The 22,534-nt window shown below is 38.4% G+C and overlaps 1 protein-coding gene across 3 annotated transcripts in view; it reads right to left on the bottom strand.

The window, feature by feature from the left end:
• Window positions 1–1,381: 1,381 nt before the first annotated feature.
• PRORP (protein only RNase P catalytic subunit) overlaps window positions 1,382–22,534 on the bottom strand; it is a 35,057-nt gene continuing 13,904 nt past the window's right edge. For all 3 annotated transcript variants that reach the window (XM_064423957.1, XM_064423958.1, XM_064423959.1), the window contains exons 5-8: window positions 21,174–21,281; window positions 4,313–4,461; window positions 3,492–3,687; window positions 1,382–1,901 (exon numbers count right to left, since the gene is read on the bottom strand). In XM_064423957.1, the coding sequence (XP_064280027.1) occupies window positions 1,773–1,901; window positions 3,492–3,687; window positions 4,313–4,461; window positions 21,174–21,281 (582 nt within the window). In that variant the 3' untranslated portion in view covers window positions 1,382–1,772. The remainder of the gene's footprint in view (window positions 1,902–3,491; window positions 3,688–4,312; window positions 4,462–21,173; window positions 21,282–22,534) is intronic.

Genomic DNA, 22,534 nt, shown 5'->3' on the forward strand with positions numbered 1-22,534 from the left:
TTTGAACCCCACTCCCACACAGGTACCAGTACTTGTGCAATGGTGCTAGCTGTGTGCAACAATGCCAATTCTGGCCTAGCCAAAACACAGTTTTAAGACCCCGTCTCTGCATTGCTGTGGGCTGCACGACCATCAGAGCCAGGACCAAAGGAGCACTGTAACAGCACTGACTGACACCAGCTCAGGCCATGCACAACTGCATACAGAGGGTGGGGGAGCCTCGAACAGAGCAGCAGCTGCTAACTCAGCACTGCTGCACAGGAGCAGACACCTCATTTAAAAGCAGCATTTCCACTTTCAAGGCGATGTGGCAGTTCTGTAACTTAAGGAATTATAAAAGCAATCTTCTGACAAATTAGAAGTATTGAGGAACAAGAGAAGTAGATCCAATCCCTCTCCTTTTCCTCCTGGACTCCATAGGAGCTGTCATATTCTGTTCAGGAAATGGATCTGTGATGAACACCACCAACAATATGATGAATTTAAAGCCAAGGTTTTATGTTACCTTAAGAGGCACCCAGCTCCTCTACACTTTCTGCACAGTACCTGAAGGACATGACTGTACACAAATCACATCTGCTGGTTTACAAACTGATACCAGAAGTAGAACATGTGTCAGGACTGTCCTGGAAAAAAAAAAAAAAGCAGGGAACATGCTTGAATGCTGAGTCCTGAGGGAGCTCATCACGGGGCCTGCAAGAACTCAGATCTGTGAGTTCTATACAAAAAGATCTTAATGTTTCATCTCAGTTTTGAACAGAGGATTTCTGTATGAAACAGACATGACAAGCCCAGGATATTTAATCTGAGAATTATGTGGCATTTCTATGTTTTGGGGGGAGAAAGGTTTGCCTTACAGTTTTAAGTGCAATAAACAAACACATTTACCACACACACACTAACAAATAACTCAGAACACTTTTACTGTAATTTATACTATTTTTTTGCTTTATAACTTGGAACAGACTTTATAGTAATGTACAAGAATCAATTTTGTCCTATTATTGTCTTTAAGAATTTCTAGCTATCCATTTTCATTTAAAAAATCCATGCATTTCCATCAGCAAACTATCACAGTAATGCCAAATCCTGTCAGAAATGGCAAATTTAGGAGTGTGGAGAAGCCACCAAAAAAAGCCCCACATTCCACTGGTTGTTTCCTTATTCTTCCAAGCAAATGATCGCTATATGTTCCTCTAACCAATCTCTTGCATTCTATGTGGTCAAGCAAATTCTAATTAGAGTGAGGAAGCCTTAGGTCAGTGTGTGTCTGGTGAATGGTAAATGCACCCTTGTTCCCCTTAGCTCCCCTGAACAGAGGTAGACATTGTGCAACACTCTTGCAAGTTCAGCACCACAAACTCTGAAGGTACTTGGCAAGTCTTGCTTAATTTCTTCAAGAGTTTATTTCAGTGTAGACGAAAAGCTTGAGAAAAAATAAAATATAAAAATGCCCAAACTCTAATTCCAACAGGAAAAAGCAAGTTTTAATTCAAATCACAAAAATTGCCTGTAAAAATGGAAATAATGGATATAATTCACCCCCCCTGGACCACCACTGATGTTACGGGATGTATGCAGGAATGATTTTGCCAAAAGCAGTCACTCAATTTTCTTTAGTAACACACCTCACACATTTAATCCCATAACTGTCCTGCTGAATTCTCCTAGCCAGCAACAGTGAATAAAATTTTAAAAAAAAGGAATAAAAGAAAAGGAGAAAAAAAAAAAAGAAAGAAAGGCAGCTTCAGCTTGTCCAATTACATTCTTCATCATTTCTGGTGAACACAGAGCCATTTTCTTGGTACTTGATATGAATATTTTTCCTCAAAAACATCTTTGTAGGGAATATGCCATGTATCACCTGTAGTCTGTACCACACAGTCGTAACGGAAAGCAGGCTGTTGGGAAAAAACAGGGAAAACTTTTTTTTAGACTTTGCACAAGTATTACTAAAATATCAGTTACAGGTAGTTAGTTACAACTTCCAGTGCTTACCTTAGAAGTCTCCACAGTTTTATCTCTTAACAACTAATTTTATTTTCTTATACAAAACAAATTCTAAATTTTAGTACTGGAGGAAAAACTAAACTATCTTCAAGTATTTTGTGGTCTAGATGTCATTACAAATTCTGTATTCAATCTGTACAAGATAATAATGATTTCAGGATAATGCACTCAATTACTAGAAATGACAAAACGATTGTTGTTCTGTTCAGTTAAATGAAATCATATGGGAATTACTCAGGATGGAGTTTATAGGCTTGACTGAAGGATTTAATGACATTAATGACATCTTGTATTTGTTCTCCCAGTGTCTCTCTTTACAGAGCTGACTTGCTCTGTCCCAAGGAGAAGTAAGGAAAGGAGATGTAAGAAAAGGGTTTATCACTAACATTTTCAGAAGCATCTGGTTGAACAAATAGATTAAACAATCTTTCAGGTCTATTATGTTGCAGGTACACTAATTCAACATATATAAGACAAATACAAAAGAAACTTGACTGGCTGGTAATTATGGTTCCCAGGACATGCTATCAGTCTATATGTATAGTCTTGGAAGCCTACTTTACTGTGGTAGCTTCCAGAAAAACTTAGAAGACAGCTATGACTGGCAATATCAATGACCCAAATCACTTGTATAGGAATTAAGATGTGAAAATTAGTAGTCCCTTTGTACAAGAGAAAGAAACAGCTAAAGCTGTGTCAGCTTTAGCTCAGGTAACCCACCATTCATTATTTGGCTCCATAAGAAGTAATGTATGTATGGCAACAAAGAATGTCATTCTTTGATTGCTGTCATTCTTACAAACTGGTATCTCTGTTTGTAATCATGGATTTTTCACTAGAAAAATCTTAACAGCTGCATTCCTGTTAATGTACTGTTCACAAGGATACATATCTCCTAGACAATAAGAGTAGTATTCTGCCACAACATGACATTACTGCAGTTTCTGTAGCTGAATACTAACCATAAACTCGACTGTTATGGGCTTTCCCTCATGAAACTCTACACCTATGTTAGGTTATTATTACAGTGAATAGTGAAATACCTGTGTTTTTCCGCTTCTTTAGAATAAAGATGAAAGAAACTCTATTGTAAAATTAGAAGGATGGTATTTTATAATAGTGCTGCAGAGGAGAATAAGGGATTTCAAAGTTTAAAATAAATTAAGACATTGGCACTCAGGTTTCACTGAGGCCAGTAATGGTTACAGCATATTTCCAGCACTGGAAATATTTGTATACACAAACTTTTATTTACATTTACATTTTAAACAGTTAGGTAGCATTTCTTGGCTCTCTTACAGTTTTCTTGTTTGTGGCATGCTTTGTGAATCCAGTGAATTTTCAGTTAACATGGGAGTTTTGAGGGCACTGGTACAAATCCACATAGAATTCAACAAGATATTTTGGCTTCCAGAGTTTGAAATAATGTATCTTCAATGAATATGCTCTGTGTGTTTTCTGACTGCAGTGGGAAAACTTACCAAAAAATGTATGCTCTTTCCTGCTGCAGAAGGGAAGAACACTATCTGGTGCCCACGCTGCCACTTGCGGAAGAGGTGACGTGTCAGACTGTCGGAGAGACAAGCCTTGTGATCCCGGAGGAAGTCCCTGGTAACAAACCTGCAGTGCTTGCCTGATCGGAGAGTGGCATATAACAAGAAGGCATCATCTTCAGAGCTTCACAAAAAAAAAATGGGAAAGACAGACGTCATTCACAAGGCAGTAAGTGGCTGCAGGAAGTGATTCAAATGCTGATCAAGATTTATTCATCAGCAACACTGAAAATTCCCACAACTACTCTAGTGCCCTGTAAAATAAAAAACTGCTTACCACAGGGCACCAAAAGCTAGAGTGAAATAAAAATTCATCACATGCTACTTAGAGCACTTTTTCCCTCTTCTCACAATCTGATAACAGAACAATATAATCTCCTGCCATGAAGTTTAACAATACTGTGCTATGTAGAACAAAACTGCTAAAACTCAACAGTGTACCCCACACAGCAGCAGACCACAACTGCACACTGATGCTATCAGAAATTTTGTACTTCAGGGCACTATGCTCTTGGCAGTGGTTTTATCAGTCATAAATCCTAATAAACCACACAGCTGTCAATATGATTCTAAGTGATGAAAGTCTTCCCAATGCAACTTTTTATGTACTTTTGAAGCAAGTATAGCAAGGGATGTATTTCTTTCACAGACACAGATAGAGATACTAGTAATGTTACTAAAAGCTAGAGCAAAATGCACATAAATCAGGTGTTGGTCTCTAGTATATTGAGCTGTTTTCTTCAACTTACATATTTTCAGCAAAGAAGAATTCTGCCTTATTCTGCATCTCCTTCATAATTTCTCTTTTCCAATTTGAAGAGTTCGTCAGCATATGTTTGCGGCCCAGCACAAGCAACCGGGCATTCTCTTTTGCCAGGCAGTTGACAGCATCAAACAGCTGCAGAAAACAAAGCAAACCCAAAGACTTTCTTAGCTGTAAAAACTGAGTGACATGGAATACTTTCGTGTGTGTCACCTAGAGGGACTTTTAGACTACTCTCGTTTCACACAGTTCTTAACTGCAATATGAATTAAGCAGATAGCTAATTTAATTTTCTAATCACAAAGGAAAAAAGACACAACAAACCAATTCATTGAAGGAAGCTGCTCTCAACCACACAGACAATACAGTGCTTTTATACTCCAGCTCTTGCAGTTCAAATGACATGCCGACCTCGGGCAGAGTTGTCTGGAGATGTCAGAAGTTCCAAGTCAGCCGAGGGATGAATCACGGGGATTTAAGGGACACCCACAGTGACCACGGAGCACCGGGAGCCCTGAGCACGGCGCCTCTCCAGCCCCACCTGCTGGAGCTGGAGACCTTCACGGCCCGGGCTGCCCTGTGGGGAGGCGGCGAGCGGCAGGACATGGAAACCCGTGACCTCGGCACTCAGGCTCCATGAAAACCACATCAGATTAGCCGCCTATGTGAACCAACACAGCGATGGTAAACTCACTTCAGAGGGACTTTTCAGCAGTCTCTTAGGGCTGTGCCTTTCTGCAACAAGTGCTTCTCAGGACAGGCACTTGTGCCTGGGACTTTCCCTCCCTGCTTCGCCCAGACTGAGCGCAGGGAGGGCAAAGATTCTGGCTTTCAGCATCCAGGTTATTACCGTGGACTGCTCACAAAACAATGGCATTTCAGTTCGACCCAGAAAGACAGAAGAATTGTTTCTTGAGATTCATGCATCTATCATATTTAAAAGACAAGGACAGTATGCTCAACAACCAGGGAACAGTATTTCCTAATTTTTACCTGCATTTACTACCACTATTTGCCAACATACAATCTCCTGATCACTCTTTAATCCTTCCTACTTTTCTAGCTACTTCCCTCTTCCTTCTTACTTTTTCTCCCTTTAATTCCTTCAATTGCCCTTCTCCTTCTCTTTACCCTCCTTTCCTTCTATTTGTGATCCTTCTCATTTTTTGGTATAATTTGCTTTTGATTCAGGGGCTACAAAGAATTATTCATGTAACTTTTGTGTACCATTTTACAATATATTTAGTTTCATCTACCTGCAAGTACCAAGAGAAAGGGGTGGCTCTATTCAGTCTTCTCTCAAGCTGCACAATCTCACTACTTCTGTTGTGTCACATCTATATCACAACTGCACATGAGCTCACTCATCCAACCAAAGACTTTTTCGTAGTTTTGAGCTTGCAGCAACCCAACAGACAGACTTGAGTCAAAGGTTCAATGACTGATGGGAACACATTGCTGGAGGTGGTGAGGACAGGAAGTGTGGGACTGCCCTTCACAGGAAAGGACCTGCAGATGGCTCAAATTAAAAATGCCATGAAGCTGGATCTGAGATCTGGAAGAGGAAGCCAGGAGATTTTCTACATTAATTTTAACTGTTGAGCTGTAAGTTGCTGTTGTCAGTATTGATTCTAAGGGACTAAAGGCTCTGTTTTCATAGAGATACAGGACCTTGGTGCTAATGAAAAGCACAAACACCTAACAGTACCTATTGGAACTGACTTCCTGCTTCCAGGAGATCACACTGGATATTGGCTACCCATGCGTACAATCTATTTTTCCCTGGTTGAAACAAACAAAACATAATGTGAGCAGGAAAAGGCCAAATGCAGTAATTTCTCATGCACTGAACCAGTCCTGCAACTAGCTAGATTCAAATACCAAAGGAGAATTAAGTTGGTTAATCTGAGTTCATTAAAGCTAATTAAAGTTAGGAATGTAGCTACTGCATCCACATTTCTGTACATTTTCATGTACAGAAGTCAACAGTGAAAAAATAATAACAATTAGTAACTTTAGTAAACCCTTACAAATTCCAAATGAAAATATTTTTTATTTTTGCCTAACATTTTGCTACATTAAGAGAAGGTTAGCAAAAATCATGTGAAAAAAAAAGAAGTTAAAAAACAGCAGCTCCAGATACAGATTGGTCAATAGTAGGTATTCCCAAATATTGTTGGATTGAGCTCCTGTAGGTCCTTCTTTCTGGAGGTTGTAACTAGTGGCATTTTGTACCTGTTAGCCACGTGGACTTTCTTGTCCTACATATTATCAGCATATGAGGTTTTCTAGCATGACGTGCTTCTGGGAGAAAACTGAGAGGTTGGTATAAATTTGCTACAGCAATGGAAAAACACAAAGGCTCAAAATTAAAGGAGTCAGCATTTCAAAATTTTGAAACTCCTGCTTACATAACAACCCACTGTCTCTCCTCTACCTAACACAGAGATTAACCTTACTTACACAACTAAAATACAGAAGATAGAAATTATTTTTGTTTTCATAAGATAAAGATAATTTTGTCCTGCACACCCCCTTACCTGGCACAACTTCACTAAAGAGCCTTTTCTCTCACTTCAGGCTTAGGCACTTAATGGGGGTGGTCTACAAGGTGTCACAGAACTTACATGGGGGGTTTCCTAAGTGTGTCTACTCCCACACCTGGCTGCTTCTCAAGAAAGGAAGATGTGAGACACACTACCACTTGTTTCAGTCATAGAGGAAAGTAACTGAATACAATGGTGTTAATACAAACACAGCAGTAGTGATCTCTCATTTAAAAAGTCATGGGCATTTTATTAATCTAGTATTTCCAGAAGTTGCATGAGTGTATAATGGAGCACAAGGAAGACAGATTAATTACTCTAACTCATACAAGGAACTATGAGCAGAGCAGGGTATAGATTTCCTAAGGCTTCACTGCCAGTCCCTTTCTGATCACTAGATCACGTGTACCATGTGTCCTCAGTTTCAAAGCTTAGCTTGAGGTAGCTTTCTCATTAGGTACTACTGGTAGATTCCCACTTGTGAAATGGGAAATCCCTACACACTGCTGCTGGGAGGCACACCACTCAGTGATTCAGCAAAAGGTGACTCACCCATATACACACACAGCATGAAGAAGTAACCACCAAAAATATTTAAATCACATTTTTTATGAATAAATCATGTTTGACATTGCTTAAACATTTGGGTTCACTAACTGCCACTTAAAAGCAAAACTCACCTACAGGTTATCTGCTAATAAGAGCAACAAACTACATTTATTTGACTTAAGAGTTTCACCATTTTTGGTGACCTTTTCCCATATTGTAGATAAAGAAAAAAAGTTCAAGAAAAACCTGTTTACTTCAGTCCCACATGATGAGAAGACAGAAATTTTTGCTCAAGGAAGGCATGTGTGCTGCTTGCAAGAAAGGCTGGACTTTCTCACTGAGCCTGGTAATTTCACCAAAGCACATTCAAGATCATTACTACAGCACTAAATACAAATGCTTCTTATATTCTCTACATTATTATTGATGACAGTGTAAATTAGTCTCCAGTCCTCTTAACCCAAATACAGGGGCAGGATACATGTTTCTTGATTTCTCTGGAGTTTATCTGTCCCTGACTAGCAGGGGCATAGCTGCTTCCAAGGGAAAGCAGTGATGGATGAATAAGTAACAGTGACTAAGATTAATCAGCCTGGTTTACTTTCTGTTCTTTAGACAGTCAGCAGGTGACTCTTAGGAATTATCCCTTACAACACCAAGGATCTCTGCAATACTGCAGAAACAATATTGTTGGGGATATGTGTATCCTGTGTTACACTAAGACTATTTAGACAGATGGAACACATCATCATGCAAAACTCTACCAGTGACAGCTCTTCACACCTCAGTGATGGCTATCACACAATGTTTAACGTGTTTTAACCTGTCTGCATTGACTCTGTGCCTGGAATTGACTTATCCTCTCTTGACACATTCACTAGAGATATGTCTTAACTTCCTATCACAATTCATTAAAATTTGCAGTTCACTTTTAGATATTAGCTTTTACTCTTAACAATCAACACTATTAATCAAAGGCAGATTATTGATTGAGCAGCAAAACGAAACCACAGAAGCAGATTCCCAAGTTGGTTTAATATAGATTGAGGATGGTACAGTAGCCTCATTTTGCTCAGATGAGGCAACACCTAAATACAGCTGTGCTACTTGCAGAGTAAGTCTGTTTTCAGAGACTGAAGATGCTTTTGCAGCCAGGTCCAAACTGGCTGGTACCAAGTGTGTACCACGACACCTGGTGCTCCTGCACAATCCAGGGTTCCCACTCCCTGGAGGACCTGGCTCAATTGTAAACTCAGTGAATGTAAACACATTACTTTCAGGTCAAAACTGACTACGGCAATACTCCATGGACTGAGACCAAGCTAATGAACCATCTTGAATCCTGAGTAGTGGGGAGAATGAAGCAGACTAACTGTAAATATATTCAGGTCAGATACAGAAGCAATAGCACAATTTATGTTTTTCTGTGTTCATGATACCCTGGCTGTTATGCCAGTAATGGGGATATCTTTAATTACAACTCCATTTGATTTCAGCTGAAGATGCAATCTGCTCAAGACAATCCCTGAAACAATTCTGAACGTAGAAGGAACTTGTTTGTAAATAGTCTCTGACACTGCATTCTGCTATATTATAAACTGAGGTAAAGTTTCCACTTTACCTGTCAGAGCCACTGACTGTAAATGGAATAACTTTCCCAACTGAAGTCACAGCTTCAGGGGTCTGCCTTCTTTCACTGGAAATATTTCACCAGAAATCCAGTGTTTGCAAGAACATTGATACTCTTGCTTTTCTACTATTATCAGAGATACAAAGTACACAAAGACTTTAAGGAAATAAGGGAGTTTCTCCTAGCATGTTTCATTTTAGAAACAAGTAAAAATGCAGCCATGGGAAGTGAACTAAAAACAATGTAGCTATTTCAAAGGAATGTTCGTGAGCCCCATGGAACTGCGCCAGTCCTAAGATTTTCAGTGTGGGTCAGAAGCTATATTTAAGTACTGAAAATCCAAAATGTGAGCAGGATCTCTGGGTGGTGGCGGTGGCAGTGCTGATGGGATGTTATGAAAATGAAAGCACAAGCCTGACTGATCCTTTCCATAGATAGGAAATCACTCGGGGCAGGCCTGAAATCGGCTTTGTCAGACTGAAACTGACAGTTGAAAAGGTACTAACACTTCAGCTCTCACCACTGTCCTATGCAGATGTCTGTGCAGTGTGACTGACCTTGTAGGATGCTAAGTGTTTTCCTCATGTCCTAAAGTCCCAGACAACACTTTTGTCCTTTGAGGGAAGGTCCTGCAGCAGCTGGGGACACCACTGTTACAGGCATGATGTTGTTATGGGATATTAAACCTATGCTTCTGCAGAGACATCCCACATTTTAATAAACTTGACAGTTCCAGAAACACTTTAACATAAGGACTATTTCTAAGCTCACAGGACAACAGACATCCAGGTAGAATGACATGATAACCAAGGAGACATCAGTAAACTGACAACTTGCAGTTGGAAAAAAGCATCAAGAGTACAACATGCAGCAAATATTTATAACACAATTTTCACGCTATCTTTCTGCTGTTTCTCAGTAGTACTATTTTCCAGTTGCCTGCTACAGATTATTATACAGAGGTTACCTTCAAAACTTTTACACACCTTCAAGAACAATTGTTTCAATAAGAATCTTTGCAGCTCTTAACACATAAATACATTAACAAACACTACTGAAATGAGTGGTGATTTCTCTGAGAAGGTCAGAAAGAGGAAAATTTTATTTAATATGAAAGAGAACATATAAAATGCTCTTCTTCAACATACTAAAATCAGCAGAAGCAAACTAAAGCACAAAGGTCTGAGATGGAGGAGCAGCTGTGTGGTCAGAGTCAGACCTATCTGTCCTGGGCCAACCATGAAACCAAAGCTTTCAACAAGGAAGAACCTAGGAGGGAATCTGTTTAATATTGCTAAGAGCACAACTGGTATTTACCAGATTGGAAAAACCCCAGGGAACTTTCACATCCATCAGCACACCTTGCACTGCCAGTACCACGAGGCAGAAGTTCAACTGTCTCAGCTGGGATCAAGGCTTACCCTGGCAAGAAACTCACTGCTCCTACAAAACCAGCAAGAACCTGATGCAGTATAATGCAGCTGCATCAATGTAAATGTGGGTCAGCATTATTTATCTTACACAGCCATTAGTTTTGAACATTGCAGACTCATACCATTTTACTACAAGTGACACTGCCAGCAGTGTCCATACCTGGACATCCTAGGCAGTGAAAGTCTGAAAGCCCACCATGATAGTTAAAGTCCACAAGATCTAATTTTTCTACTCTGATGCTTTCAATGTAAATATATTGGTAGCAGTCTGCAATACTCAGTAGCTGGATACTGGGCAAGGACTGTTTTATCTGAAGTAATTTTCTATAACTTTAAAGATACAGCAATTTGACAAATAGATGGTATTGTCAGCTTCCACAAATTAATTATAGATGACAGCTGGCATTTGTCTAAAGGCTTGGCCTCCTGGGAACAACCAGTTATATGAAAAACTTTGTATACTTAGCCATTTTTTTTCCTTGTCAAGAGAAACAAGCTTGAGAATATGAAAATATGACCAGCAGAAAGGCTTGGGCTACAGAAGCCAAGTAAGAACCACTCCCAATCCCCAGCCTTATTTAATAAAAGGATCTATTTTTTTTTTAAGCAACTTTTAGCTTGGGGACTCAGAATTACAGTTTCTAGGTATCTATATGACTATATCAGCCAGCATTTTTGAGGAATTATGTTGCATCTTGCCCTTTTTTGTCCATTTCCATGGAAAAGATACAGATACCCAGCTAACAACTCTGGAGCACCCAGGACTGAACATCAGTGCTCAAGTTCAAAATAGAACTATAATTTCAGAAGTGTTTTGTTTACCAAATTTATCAGATAGCAAATGGTTAAAATTGTGTTTTATTACTGGGTATGTTAACTAGGCTGGTAGACTAAATAGGCTTGTGGAAATTAGAGTGGGTGGGATGACAAAAAAGAAATTCCTAACCTATAGCATTCGAATTTCTGAAAGCCCATTTGGGAATGCCCATTCAATGGAAAGTTAAAGAGATTTCACTCTTTAAGACATGATATGCAGATACATACATACAAACTAGAAGTGAAAATGTCAAAACCCTCCAATTCTTTAAGATGCTTCCTCTCACTATTGAGATGTATGGCCATTCCACACAAACAGATTTAAACAGCACTGCAATAGTGCTGTTTGTTCCATACAAACAGATTTAAACAGCACAGTGCAATGTTTTACAGGGACATGGAGTACATGACTTCTGATGAAAGCAGTGTAGTGACATTAATGATGGACGAGCCCAGGGTAACTACTCCTCATCTAATGGCTTGCAAGTACTAATTTTTAAGATCTTGAGTTAGGCATTTTTCTTGAAGGATGGGAGTGAAGATTTCTATTGTATAGGAGTTACTTTCCTGGAAACTTGAAGAACAGCAGCAGCAAAGGTAGCCATAGTTATCTTATTACATCCTTGGAACTGGTGTTCTTACTACATCACTCCTGTTCCTCACATGACACCAAGCAACAAAATTGTTTACAAGTCTCAGCATGTACAATACCAGCACAGTTCTGGTAGCAGTCCTCAGAGAAGTGACAGATATCTGAATGAGATATTTATATACCTCTTTATATTAACACAAGTGAACATTTGATCTAATTTGATCTAATTTAGATTAACAGCACAGATAAAGGCATAAGTCTGAATTAGCATGGGGACTATTTTATTTCGACCCTTAGGTTTTTTGCCTTGTCTCATTTCCCCTCTCTTATTTGGAAGAACTGTACAATTGTACTCTTAAACAAAATAAGTAAAAAGTAGAGTAGGGATAGCCTCTTCCCTTTTATGTCTGTATCTGATGTATAAAATCAATACTGGCAGAAGGTGAGGTTTGCATTAAGAAGTGTTTGATACAGAATGTCACCTCTAATGGGCACCAGTATTTTGGGTAAGAAGAGTTCTCACCATTTTTCAGAAGTTCAGTTTGAAACAGGAATTCTTGTGAATTGGTTTTAAGCAAGAATACTGCCAGCATGATTGCCATCCCCAGAATGGAATTTTAATTCTGGTGAAATCAGTCTCCTAGATTCAAACAGGCGTTCCTATTTCCATGTTCCAGACAACAACAACAACAAAAAAATCAGTTTATGAAGATATTTAGATTAAAAGCTGTTTACAATTGTACTTGATTTTATATGAGTCTAGATTAAAAAAAATAAAATTACTTTAACTTCAGTTTTAAACTTCATTGCAGGTTATAATAATTTAATAATCTCAATTTAAGTATATTTACTTATACTTAAATGTCTCTTCCAATCCTGCTTCACAAATAGAATGCAACTAGAGAAAAAAACAACAAATGTAGCTTAATGGATTGTTGGATCATTAAACATCATGTCAATATATGGAGATCCCTAGGAATAACATACTGTTCAAAAAACTAGGCTTTCATAGCTTCATAAATAAATCCAAATGGATTTTAGGCTTTTGTTACATTGTACCTTTTAGCCTTCAGATAACACAACTATCAAATATCTTTTCTTTCCTACTTTTACTAGAAATAGCTTATAAATGTAAAAGCCAGGCATGAACCAAAATTGGTTGCTCTTCAAATGTATAAATAAATCCAGATATACATGAATGAACACAATCATTGTCCTGAGGATTACCTATGCTGCTTTTAAAATGACAGTGAAACCAGCAATTCTCACATTCAAATCAAATATTTATCTTACAGAGGACTGGCCTATAGGAACTCAGCCTTCACATTTTCTGGCCTGCTTCCCATAGCCTCTCACTACTATGGAGACTTTTCATATGAAAATCACTTCTAAAGAAGCAGTTCTGTTCCCCAAGGACCAGGTTTCCAATCTGGAGGCCCAGCACACCTCTTACTGCCACACTGATGGCAATTCATGATTATGTGAAGCAATTGAGCTGCCCAAAGAAAACCCCCATCCTGAGGTTTCTAAGGGACAAAGTGAAAACAGCAAGATAGAAACTCATCCAGTTCATTTGACTTCATCACCTAGATTTTAGACTTCTCTACAACATACAGCAAACCAACTGTTTGCTACAGTTACTAAGTTCATTGGGACATGAATCATCAAAGCAGGTTCACTCTGCCCTGCTGCATTTCAAGCTTATATTTCTAGTTATTAGAAGAATCCTACTATGAAAGATGTGATGCAAATTCACTTGTAAAAAAAAAAGGTATGATTGGTGCTTGGGTACTCCTGTACTTACATTAACTTTTGATTTGATATTATCACCAAATACAAAGGTAAAATTATAAACACCAGATGGAAACCAATAGAGGTAATTCATTTAACCACATGGGTTTTATTAACTTTATAGCCAGAAACAAAGGCTGCAAATAGTAACGGGAGGCAACACCAAGAAGAATCTGACTCTGAGAGAAAGTAACAGGCAGAACTATCAAATCGCCTGATAGTCAGATTTCTTTAACTTAATTGATTTCTGCTGCTCTATTCTCACCAGGAAATGCAAAACTAGAGCAGAAACCTCTGAAAACTGAAAAGAAGAATAATTGTTTACAGCTGACTGATGAGGCATTCACTCAGGGAATCCTGTCAGCTTCCCCTCCCCATTTCACAAAGGTGGGAATTTAAAAGTTTTGAGAAAGTTTCCCCTGTATTCACAAGTCTGACCTTACGTTTCCCTTCTTAAGATGTCCCACCTAGCTCCTACTCTCCTGTCCCAGTGCTGCAGAAGCAGCGAGGGACAATGCAGCACATCATTAGGGGAAGAGCCTGGCTTGATGGCTCAAGGTGTGTCGGCAACACGGGCATTTCCTCAATGCAAGCATCCATGCCAACCAGCTGCAGGAGTACTTCTGGAACCTCTGCCACACTGATGTCCAACACATCTGCACTTACAGTGTACAGGGATACAAAGCTGAATATATTAAATGCCCTCTTACTTCTCTTTTAGCCACAATCAGGAACCGCCAGGTTTCAGAAGAGCTGCAGGGAGAGGAGAACTTGCAGGCCAGGCCTTCCCTCTAGGTTTCACTGGCAACTGAGTCTATCTTCTTCAGCTCTCCTGGGAAGTTGAACAGCCTTGTTCTTCTGCATCTGGTGACCACATTGCTTGAGCTTGAGCTACGCTATTTTAGGATGGCCCCAACACAGAAGGAGAGGGGAAAGATTTCAGCAGATTGGTATTGATCTCTGAGATGTGTCTTCAGAGAAGAATTGAGTTCTTCTCTTGGGTTATCCAAGAAACCCCCAGAAATTAACTGATGAGATATGGATGCAATGCGGAATATTTCACTCATGAATCTCTAACACTAGGTTTCAAGAGTAACCCTTACTGATTGACCTTCTTTCTCTTCTAAGATCATGTTACAGAAGGTGAAGGTGATTTTCAACGAAAATATCAAAAATCTTCATCTTCATCTTTTATTGCACGGTTTGTGCAATACTTACAGGAAATGAAAGTACAGGTCTAAAGAATGAAACACATGTTGCAAAGATAAAAATCTCTCCAGTCTTGAGTACCAGGCCAAATGTTTTGTTATCATGGAAATGCAAACTTGAACCACCATTAGAAGATAGGGGGAAAAAAAAGAGATGGAAAAGGCTGAGAGCAAATGAACAAACACGTCTGACTGCTTTGTTGAGTGGTAAGACAAGAGGTGGTCAGAGGCAGAATTGATGAACTGTCACAGTATGACAAATAAGACCTCTGTTGGATGTATTGATTCCAAACAGAGAATGACTCATGGATCTACTTCATTCTTGCTTCATTTACAGACAGTAAAGTACTTGAACAAATCACAGATGCTGCCAAAGAAGTCAGAGAAGAAAAAAATTCTTTCCCATGGACGAGTTTTTGGGCTCAAATTTATTAATAACTGCTTGTTTTGTAGGACAGCTCATAGAGTGGAGCTAATGTTTTGTACGAAGTATCAGTGTCTCAATAACTGTACAGATGATTTTTTATGCATGTTGCACAGTTAAGACTGACTTGAAGACTCGTAAAGATTACCCATGAAAACCTGAGCATACTAGTATGTGTATTTGTCCACTATACTTGTATGCACAGGAGCTGATTTTTTTGTGTCTTGTGGCCTCAAAAATGGTTTAGTAACTGGAACTCAGGAGAGAAAGTTGTATTCACTACTCTTCTCACACACTGCAAGATCCAAAATGTTTTTTGCTCTTCTTGTTTCATCATAGAAGATTTATAGGCATTAAGCAGAGATTTCAAAGAAGCAAAACTATGTTTCAAAATTGATTTGGGTTATTAAGCCAAGAGAATCATGGGTCATCGATGCCCTCATTTTCTTTTTTTCCTTATTTTTAAAAATTTTGCCTTTATTTGAAGAGTTGAGGTTTTCTTGTCTTAATAATTGTCTTTATACTTGGAAAATAAGCCTTGCAAATTGAATACAGTACATACCAAAGCAATGGCTCTGAGCTGAATTCACAAAGTGTAATTCATCAAGGTTCTTTAATTCTGTGGCCAAAGTTGGGGTTTTTTCAAAAATTTAACAGGACCATTCACCATTTTCCTGTAGACTACTATCCTATGTACTATTTTTCTCCCTAATCTTGATGAAACTTTTTTCCACTACCACCTTTGCTTTCAGGACTGCAACTTCTGTCTACCCACTCTTTTCTCTACTGCTAATGTAGCCAGGAGTCCAGCAATAACTGCTACAGAACTACAGAATAACTAACATTATAATGTTAGTTTTAAAGCTTGAATCCTCCTGTTAAATAAAGTTTTAGATCTTTAACATATAGAAAAAGAAAATGCAGTAATATGTTCATACACAAGTATTATTACTGCAAAATTCTCTTAGTCCCTTCCTCAATTCAGAGGGCAATCTCCACTCAACAAGCCTGCTGCTCTTTCCCTGAAAGAGATGCATAACATGAGGTGTTCCCTGCACCTGTCCCACAAAGCTCCCAATTACAGCAGCCACAGCCTGGCTTTTTGTGACAGCCTGCGAGAGGTGCACAGGGGCACGTCTGGTGGCTTTCCTGGCAGGAGCTGACTGCTGCTTCAGGCCAGAGATGTGGTATGCTTGCTGCTGCCAGCAGACTGGGATGGCAAGGAACAGCAAGGATCTGGCTTCCTCACCACATTCTACAGGCCTAGTGCAATTTATATGGGAATTACACAAACTCATGCAGTCCATTTATAGAAGTGCTGATTAAGTTTAGGAGGAACCACTTTGAATTATCTGCCAAGAGCAAAAACTATTCCTTTGTGCATTGTCAGCCTTGAGTAACTCAGTCTGGAACTATTTTACCGCTAGTTTAGATGTCTGAGTTTAATATAGAGATTAGAGAGGAAAAAGGGCAGAGCTGACCCCAACTGCCAAACTGTTTGAAGAAGGGAATAGTGAGTTAGCTTTGATCCAACACACATTTGAAATACATATTCAGTTACCTCTAACACCAGATGGGTACAGCTAAAAAAAAGAACCTGGCTGCATAGTTAATCTACAACATACCAAACTCACTGTAAATTAAGAATAACAAAATACTCTTCAGACTGTTCTTGCAGATCATGCTCTCTCACCCCCTGCCCTGGTCCTCCACAGCTCAGCAGTAGCTGAAGCAGAGCAAAGTGTCTTCACTCCCCTCCTGCAACCCAAGAGCAGTCTCTAGAGCCTAACTAGCCTGCTTGCACTGGGCTTCCCTCTCATTTCAAAGGAATACTTCTGCAGAAAATTGTCATAAACAGGAAAACATCCATTTAAGAACTATGTAACAGTTTGTTTAGTAGGAGAAATGGACAGTTAGTGTGTGGAAATTCCCTCTCTTGACCTTTACAAGGTGAAAGGTGAGAGCACTACAGAGAGTACCAAATGTGATTGTATTGGGTAAGGATTTATGTAATTAGATACATCTGGAGGAAAGGATTAACTACACATCATGATACAGCCTGAATCAACTTTGCTTAGTTAAACTGCAAGGATGTCTCTGTTTATAAGCCACATGTTTGCAGTACAGTGACTGACTCAGTCAGGCAAAACCCACCAGGTACAGTCTTACAGCAGTAGATGACAAGGCTGAATGATTTTAGACTTTAGGGAGGTTTGGAATCTTTTTCTATTGATTATATAGCAAATTTCCATTCTACAATATCTTGTAAAAAGGAGCCAACTTTAATATCTAATTTAAAATGCTACAGTAAGGAAGCAAAGGGTTGAAAGGAGGTGCTATCTGGTGTTGCAGTCACTATGTGTGCAGTGCCTTCAAACCAAATGGGCTCACCATGCCCTAGTCCTCAATCTTTGTTCCCATCTTCATGCTGCCTCCTTTTTTTTTTCTTTTTCTTTTTTCCAGGAATTGAGTAATTGATGCAGCCACATTATAATTTCTACCGAGAAACAGACCAAGAATAAAACCAAGGACAAAAGGGCAACTGGGGATTATATTTACAAACCAAGAGTGTCATAAACCAGAGAAACTGCCACAGCATTTTCCAGTACATCTGTCAAGTCAATAATATTCATGATGATTTGCTAAGTGCTGGCTATAAGGACTGAAGTTGCCTGGGAACACATATCTAGCTTTCTAGAATTCAGAACACTTTGGGAATTAAATGAGTAAAAATTTTACCTTCAACTTCTGCTTGTTTTCTGCCTCCTCTTATCCCTCAAGGTACCTGTGCCTTGCCACACAACCCAGCCACTCTCCAAGATGCCTTAGGCATACTAATGGAATTAGCAGTGTTAGGCTGTTTGAAAGAGAGGAAAATTTCATCGATGCTTTCTTATTCTAATCATGTGACTAAGAGTTAGCTAGAGTCTTGGTCTTCAGCAGAACAGCTGCAGTTCTGGAAGCTAGGTCATGAAGTTAAACAGTACTTTCTGTTAAATTTAAATTAAGACCAGAATGCATTTAAATTACTATGGTTTTGTCACATAAATCTTAGGCATTCTCTTGTGTTTAACAACACCCTTTATTTTGCCATTCTCTCTAAACCACATAAGGGACAGGCTCCAAAGAAACTAATAATTTGCAAATAGTAACACTTAACAGTGTGCTAGAAACACAGCAACAATCTCATTTTCTCTTTGAACCACGCTGCATACTAACTACATACTCTAATGGAAAAGTTTATAAAACAATATCCTGACTGAGTCTAGCAGATGCAGTAATCAACCCTTGAAAAGGACACAGACTGACCCATACCTGGAGACTTAAAACAACTTAGCTTTTTGACAAGTTAAATAATTTAGCTTTTGACAGGCTGGACATAGGTCCTCAGAAACACTGCTCATTTACTACATCTCTAGTCAAGCAGAAGAAGTCACAGCATACTTCTCTTCAGAATGGGACTTCTCTTCAAAATGCTACCCTAGCCAGCCACCCTGACCTCAGTGGCCTTCATTCTTGGCTTTTTCCATCCTTTGTGCTTTGCCTCCCACTTCTCTCACATTATCTCTCTTCTCCATCTTCTCAGTTCAGCACTGTGTTTCCCTGTGCAGTCTGAAGAACTTCATAAGGCAGGCTGTAAATGCCCCATATGTGCCACTCCACATTTTCCATTTGGCTGTCACAGGTGTGAGGATAGGAGCCTCCACAAGAGGATGTTTTGTGGTAGAGGCAGCCCTCAAAGAACAGACTACAGCATTCAGGGAGGTCAGCATTCACAGATGGGACACTGCTTGGCAGAAAAGCAACACATGAACGGATTATTGTGGCCTTCCCTTCCCTCATCTGAAAACAGTTTGGAGACAGAATAAAGGATTGCTCTGCTTTGTGGGTTTCTTTCTGTTTTTAGCAGTCTTGAAAAAAAGTTAGAAAACAAGAATGCATGCTTCTTGTCAGAAGGATCCAAAATAAGAAGGAAAACATAGTCCTTTTTTGACATGTTACAACATAGAAGTTCAGAGTCATGAAGAAATAAAACAGGATCTGCTAGCATTCAGAATGACCTCGCATTTAAGTTATGTTTCCACTTGGAAAAAGCTATAAACTCAATAGTTAACACTGTAACTGTGTATAATGACATCTAGCATTAAAAAAAAAACAAAACTAAAAGGATCTCAGTTAGTTGAGAGGATCAATGCAGGGAAAAGTCTTTAGTAGTCCATGTGTCTAGAAGATTATTTCTTTTGGGAAATGAAGCAGCCACTTTGTTGTTTAGAGTGCAAATATACATCTCCCATGCCAAAACAGGTACTATTCAGCCAGTGAGTATGTGCAGGTCTATGGCAGAAATAATGGGCTTCTCCAATCTCTCATGTAAAGATTCCATACTCCCAAAAAACAGGATCCAGAAAACACGAGCAGAAAAAGACTGGCAGAAACCCCAATGATTAACATTTTTTTTGTGCATGAAAAAATGTAATAATTGTTCACAGCAACCTAACATAATATGTAATAATTACATAAAATGTAATTATTACATATTATGTAATTATTACAAATATTACATAAAATGTAATAATTGTCACAGGACAAGTAAATTATAGCTAAGAGAACCCTCTCCTGGATAAGCTGGGGTGAGCCCAAGTTACTGTTCTGTTGTGTAGGAAGGAAAGGCCAGTCTTCCCAAAATCCTCCTAACCAGTAAACAGCTGGGATTGAAGAGAAATTTGACCTGTACCTATATGGAACAACCCAAATGAAAGTTGATGCCTCCAACAGTCCTTCTGGAGCTCTTTGGCATCATGGATCCCAAAGTGCTTCCATTACAGCCCAAGCTAAGGAGAAACTCAAATGCAATTTATACTGTTCAGCATGCTAATACCTCTTAGTAAGATTTCTGATCAGAAATCAGGAGTAACTATCTGCCAAAATCAGGTGAGACAGTATCTCACAAAACTACACTGCCACTCTGAAACATCTTTCAGCAAGTTTATCTAACCTCCCTAGCTCACTTTTATCTAGATATATGAGTATACATCACTTCCTAACAATAGCTTTAAAGTAATTCTTAGAACAAAAAAGTATTTCTTGTAATGACTAAAAGTGAATTTCTTCTTTTATTATTGAGCTCATTTATGAATTCATTTTAATTTTGAGAGAGTGAAAATTTAAATTCTGGCTTTGGAGTATGTGTGAGCAGCTACTTTGCTACTCCTAATTTAAAGTAAATTTGATTGACAAAAAACCCAAACACCTTAAGTCAATTCTTAATGAAATGCTATAAGGGAGTATCAAGAATTCTCAAACATAGGTATTGATAAAGGAGCAGGATTTTTCTTCTACAAATCAAATGGAAAGAACTGAAGCCAGTTTGAGCTACTCTTGTCAAACAGGACTCAAGTCTCAAAGCAATAGGAAGTGAAATAATGTTTAAATGTGTACAGGATGTGGTTTGAACTAAGGGGTTATTTTAATGACAACTTTTATCAGCATAACAATATTAGACTAAATAAACACAGCAGATTTACCCAGTCCCCCCAAATCCCTATTATGATGAAAACTTACACAATCACACAGAGTTTGTGTAATTATGTTATTATTGACACCTCAGCTGAACTACAAACATTGAATATTTGAGGAAATGTATGACATTTTACAGCTACTACAGGCAAATATATAAGAAAAACCATCTTCCCACTCATAATTTTTAATTTGTGAAACTTAGATAACTCTTTGAACTTCATTGTGAATGTGCGACAAAGTATTTGCTCATTTCTCTAGAGGATAACTAATAATGAGGCACTCACTGTTTTACAATCAGTAGACACAAAACACTTAATGAATATTTAACCAGCACTTACATTTTCACACTGCATCCTTCTGGGTTTTATGTGGGAAACATTGAGTCCATCAATAACAATATCAAACGGAAGTCGATTTTCAACAAATGTTTGAAAGGCCTCCAATTCCTGAAATAAATAAATAAATAAATAAACATAAGGGAATAATATGTTGAGTTTAATAGAAAGAAATTCCATTCCATTTTTATTTAAAAAGGAAACAAAGCCCAAATGTCTCACCTTTCCTTTGTTGAGTACACTTCACATCATTACTTGATTATTTGCTAAAACTACCACACCAAAAAAACCCACCCCATCTTTTAAGCCAAAAGTCTTACATTGGATACATCCAATAAAACCATTACAACCAAAAATTACATTACAACTGAACCCAAAAACGTTACAGTTATCCAAATTTTCAAAATTACAATCTGAACTGTACACTTCTATAAAAATACATGCTAGAGTCATTGTCACACAGCAGCTGCTGAACAAAGCAACTTTACAGTCCAGTAGACAGTTTCACCACTACCAGCTCTTAACATATCCAAATGAAAAATAATGATCACACTTAGGTTCTCTGAAAGAATTATGAAATCTCTAAATGCCAGTCAATATTTCAATAAACATCCATTTAGAAAGACAGTACTCCATCTGTGAGAAACACGTGGCTTTAAGGCTAAAACCATGAACTTTCTTACTAGGTCAGAAATGTAATGCACTGACTGAACAAAACATCCAGTTTTTCCCTCATAAGGAAACCACAACTGCTTTAGGTTTGAGAGTCCATAAGAGAAGAACAGACTACAAAGCTATAATAAAATCTTCAGGAATTTCTCCCTTGATTTTTGGGGAAAGATTTAGTAGTTTTTTTGCAGGCATTTGCATAAGATTTGTACTTTTTGCTTCTGACTGTTTTTAATAAGACCAGGAACTCAGCATGATCCTGATGGGCAGTGACCTAGTTGCATAAATTACCTTTCTAGTAACAAGATTTATTTATCACTGAAAGAGCTTTCACAATCCAGGCTATAAATTAACTTTCACAAGAACTCAAAACAATTAATATTTCATGCCTTCTGCAAAGGATTCAAGAAGTACTCTTCTAATCTTGCCTTCTTCCATGTAGCAATATGGCAATGTATGTCTAAATAAAAACCACTGCCTCAGCACTCAGAAACATTCAGAGCATACACAATTATTCCTTGAAGAAAGAAGTGAAAGAAAGAATTCATTTTTCCAGAAAATATAGTTCTGTCAGGCAGTAACAAATGATCACTTCAAATGTAGTTGGAATGCTCATGATAAACTATACTAGGAAAAGGGCTACTTGTACCAAGAGTACAAACCAAGCAAGATAAGATAGCTCATTCAGCTGTTAA

The sequence above is a fragment of the Passer domesticus genome, chromosome 6, assembly GCF_036417665.1.
Source record: "Passer domesticus isolate bPasDom1 chromosome 6, bPasDom1.hap1, whole genome shotgun sequence".
In the NCBI taxonomy this organism is placed as follows: domain Eukaryota; kingdom Metazoa; phylum Chordata; class Aves; order Passeriformes; family Passeridae; genus Passer; species Passer domesticus.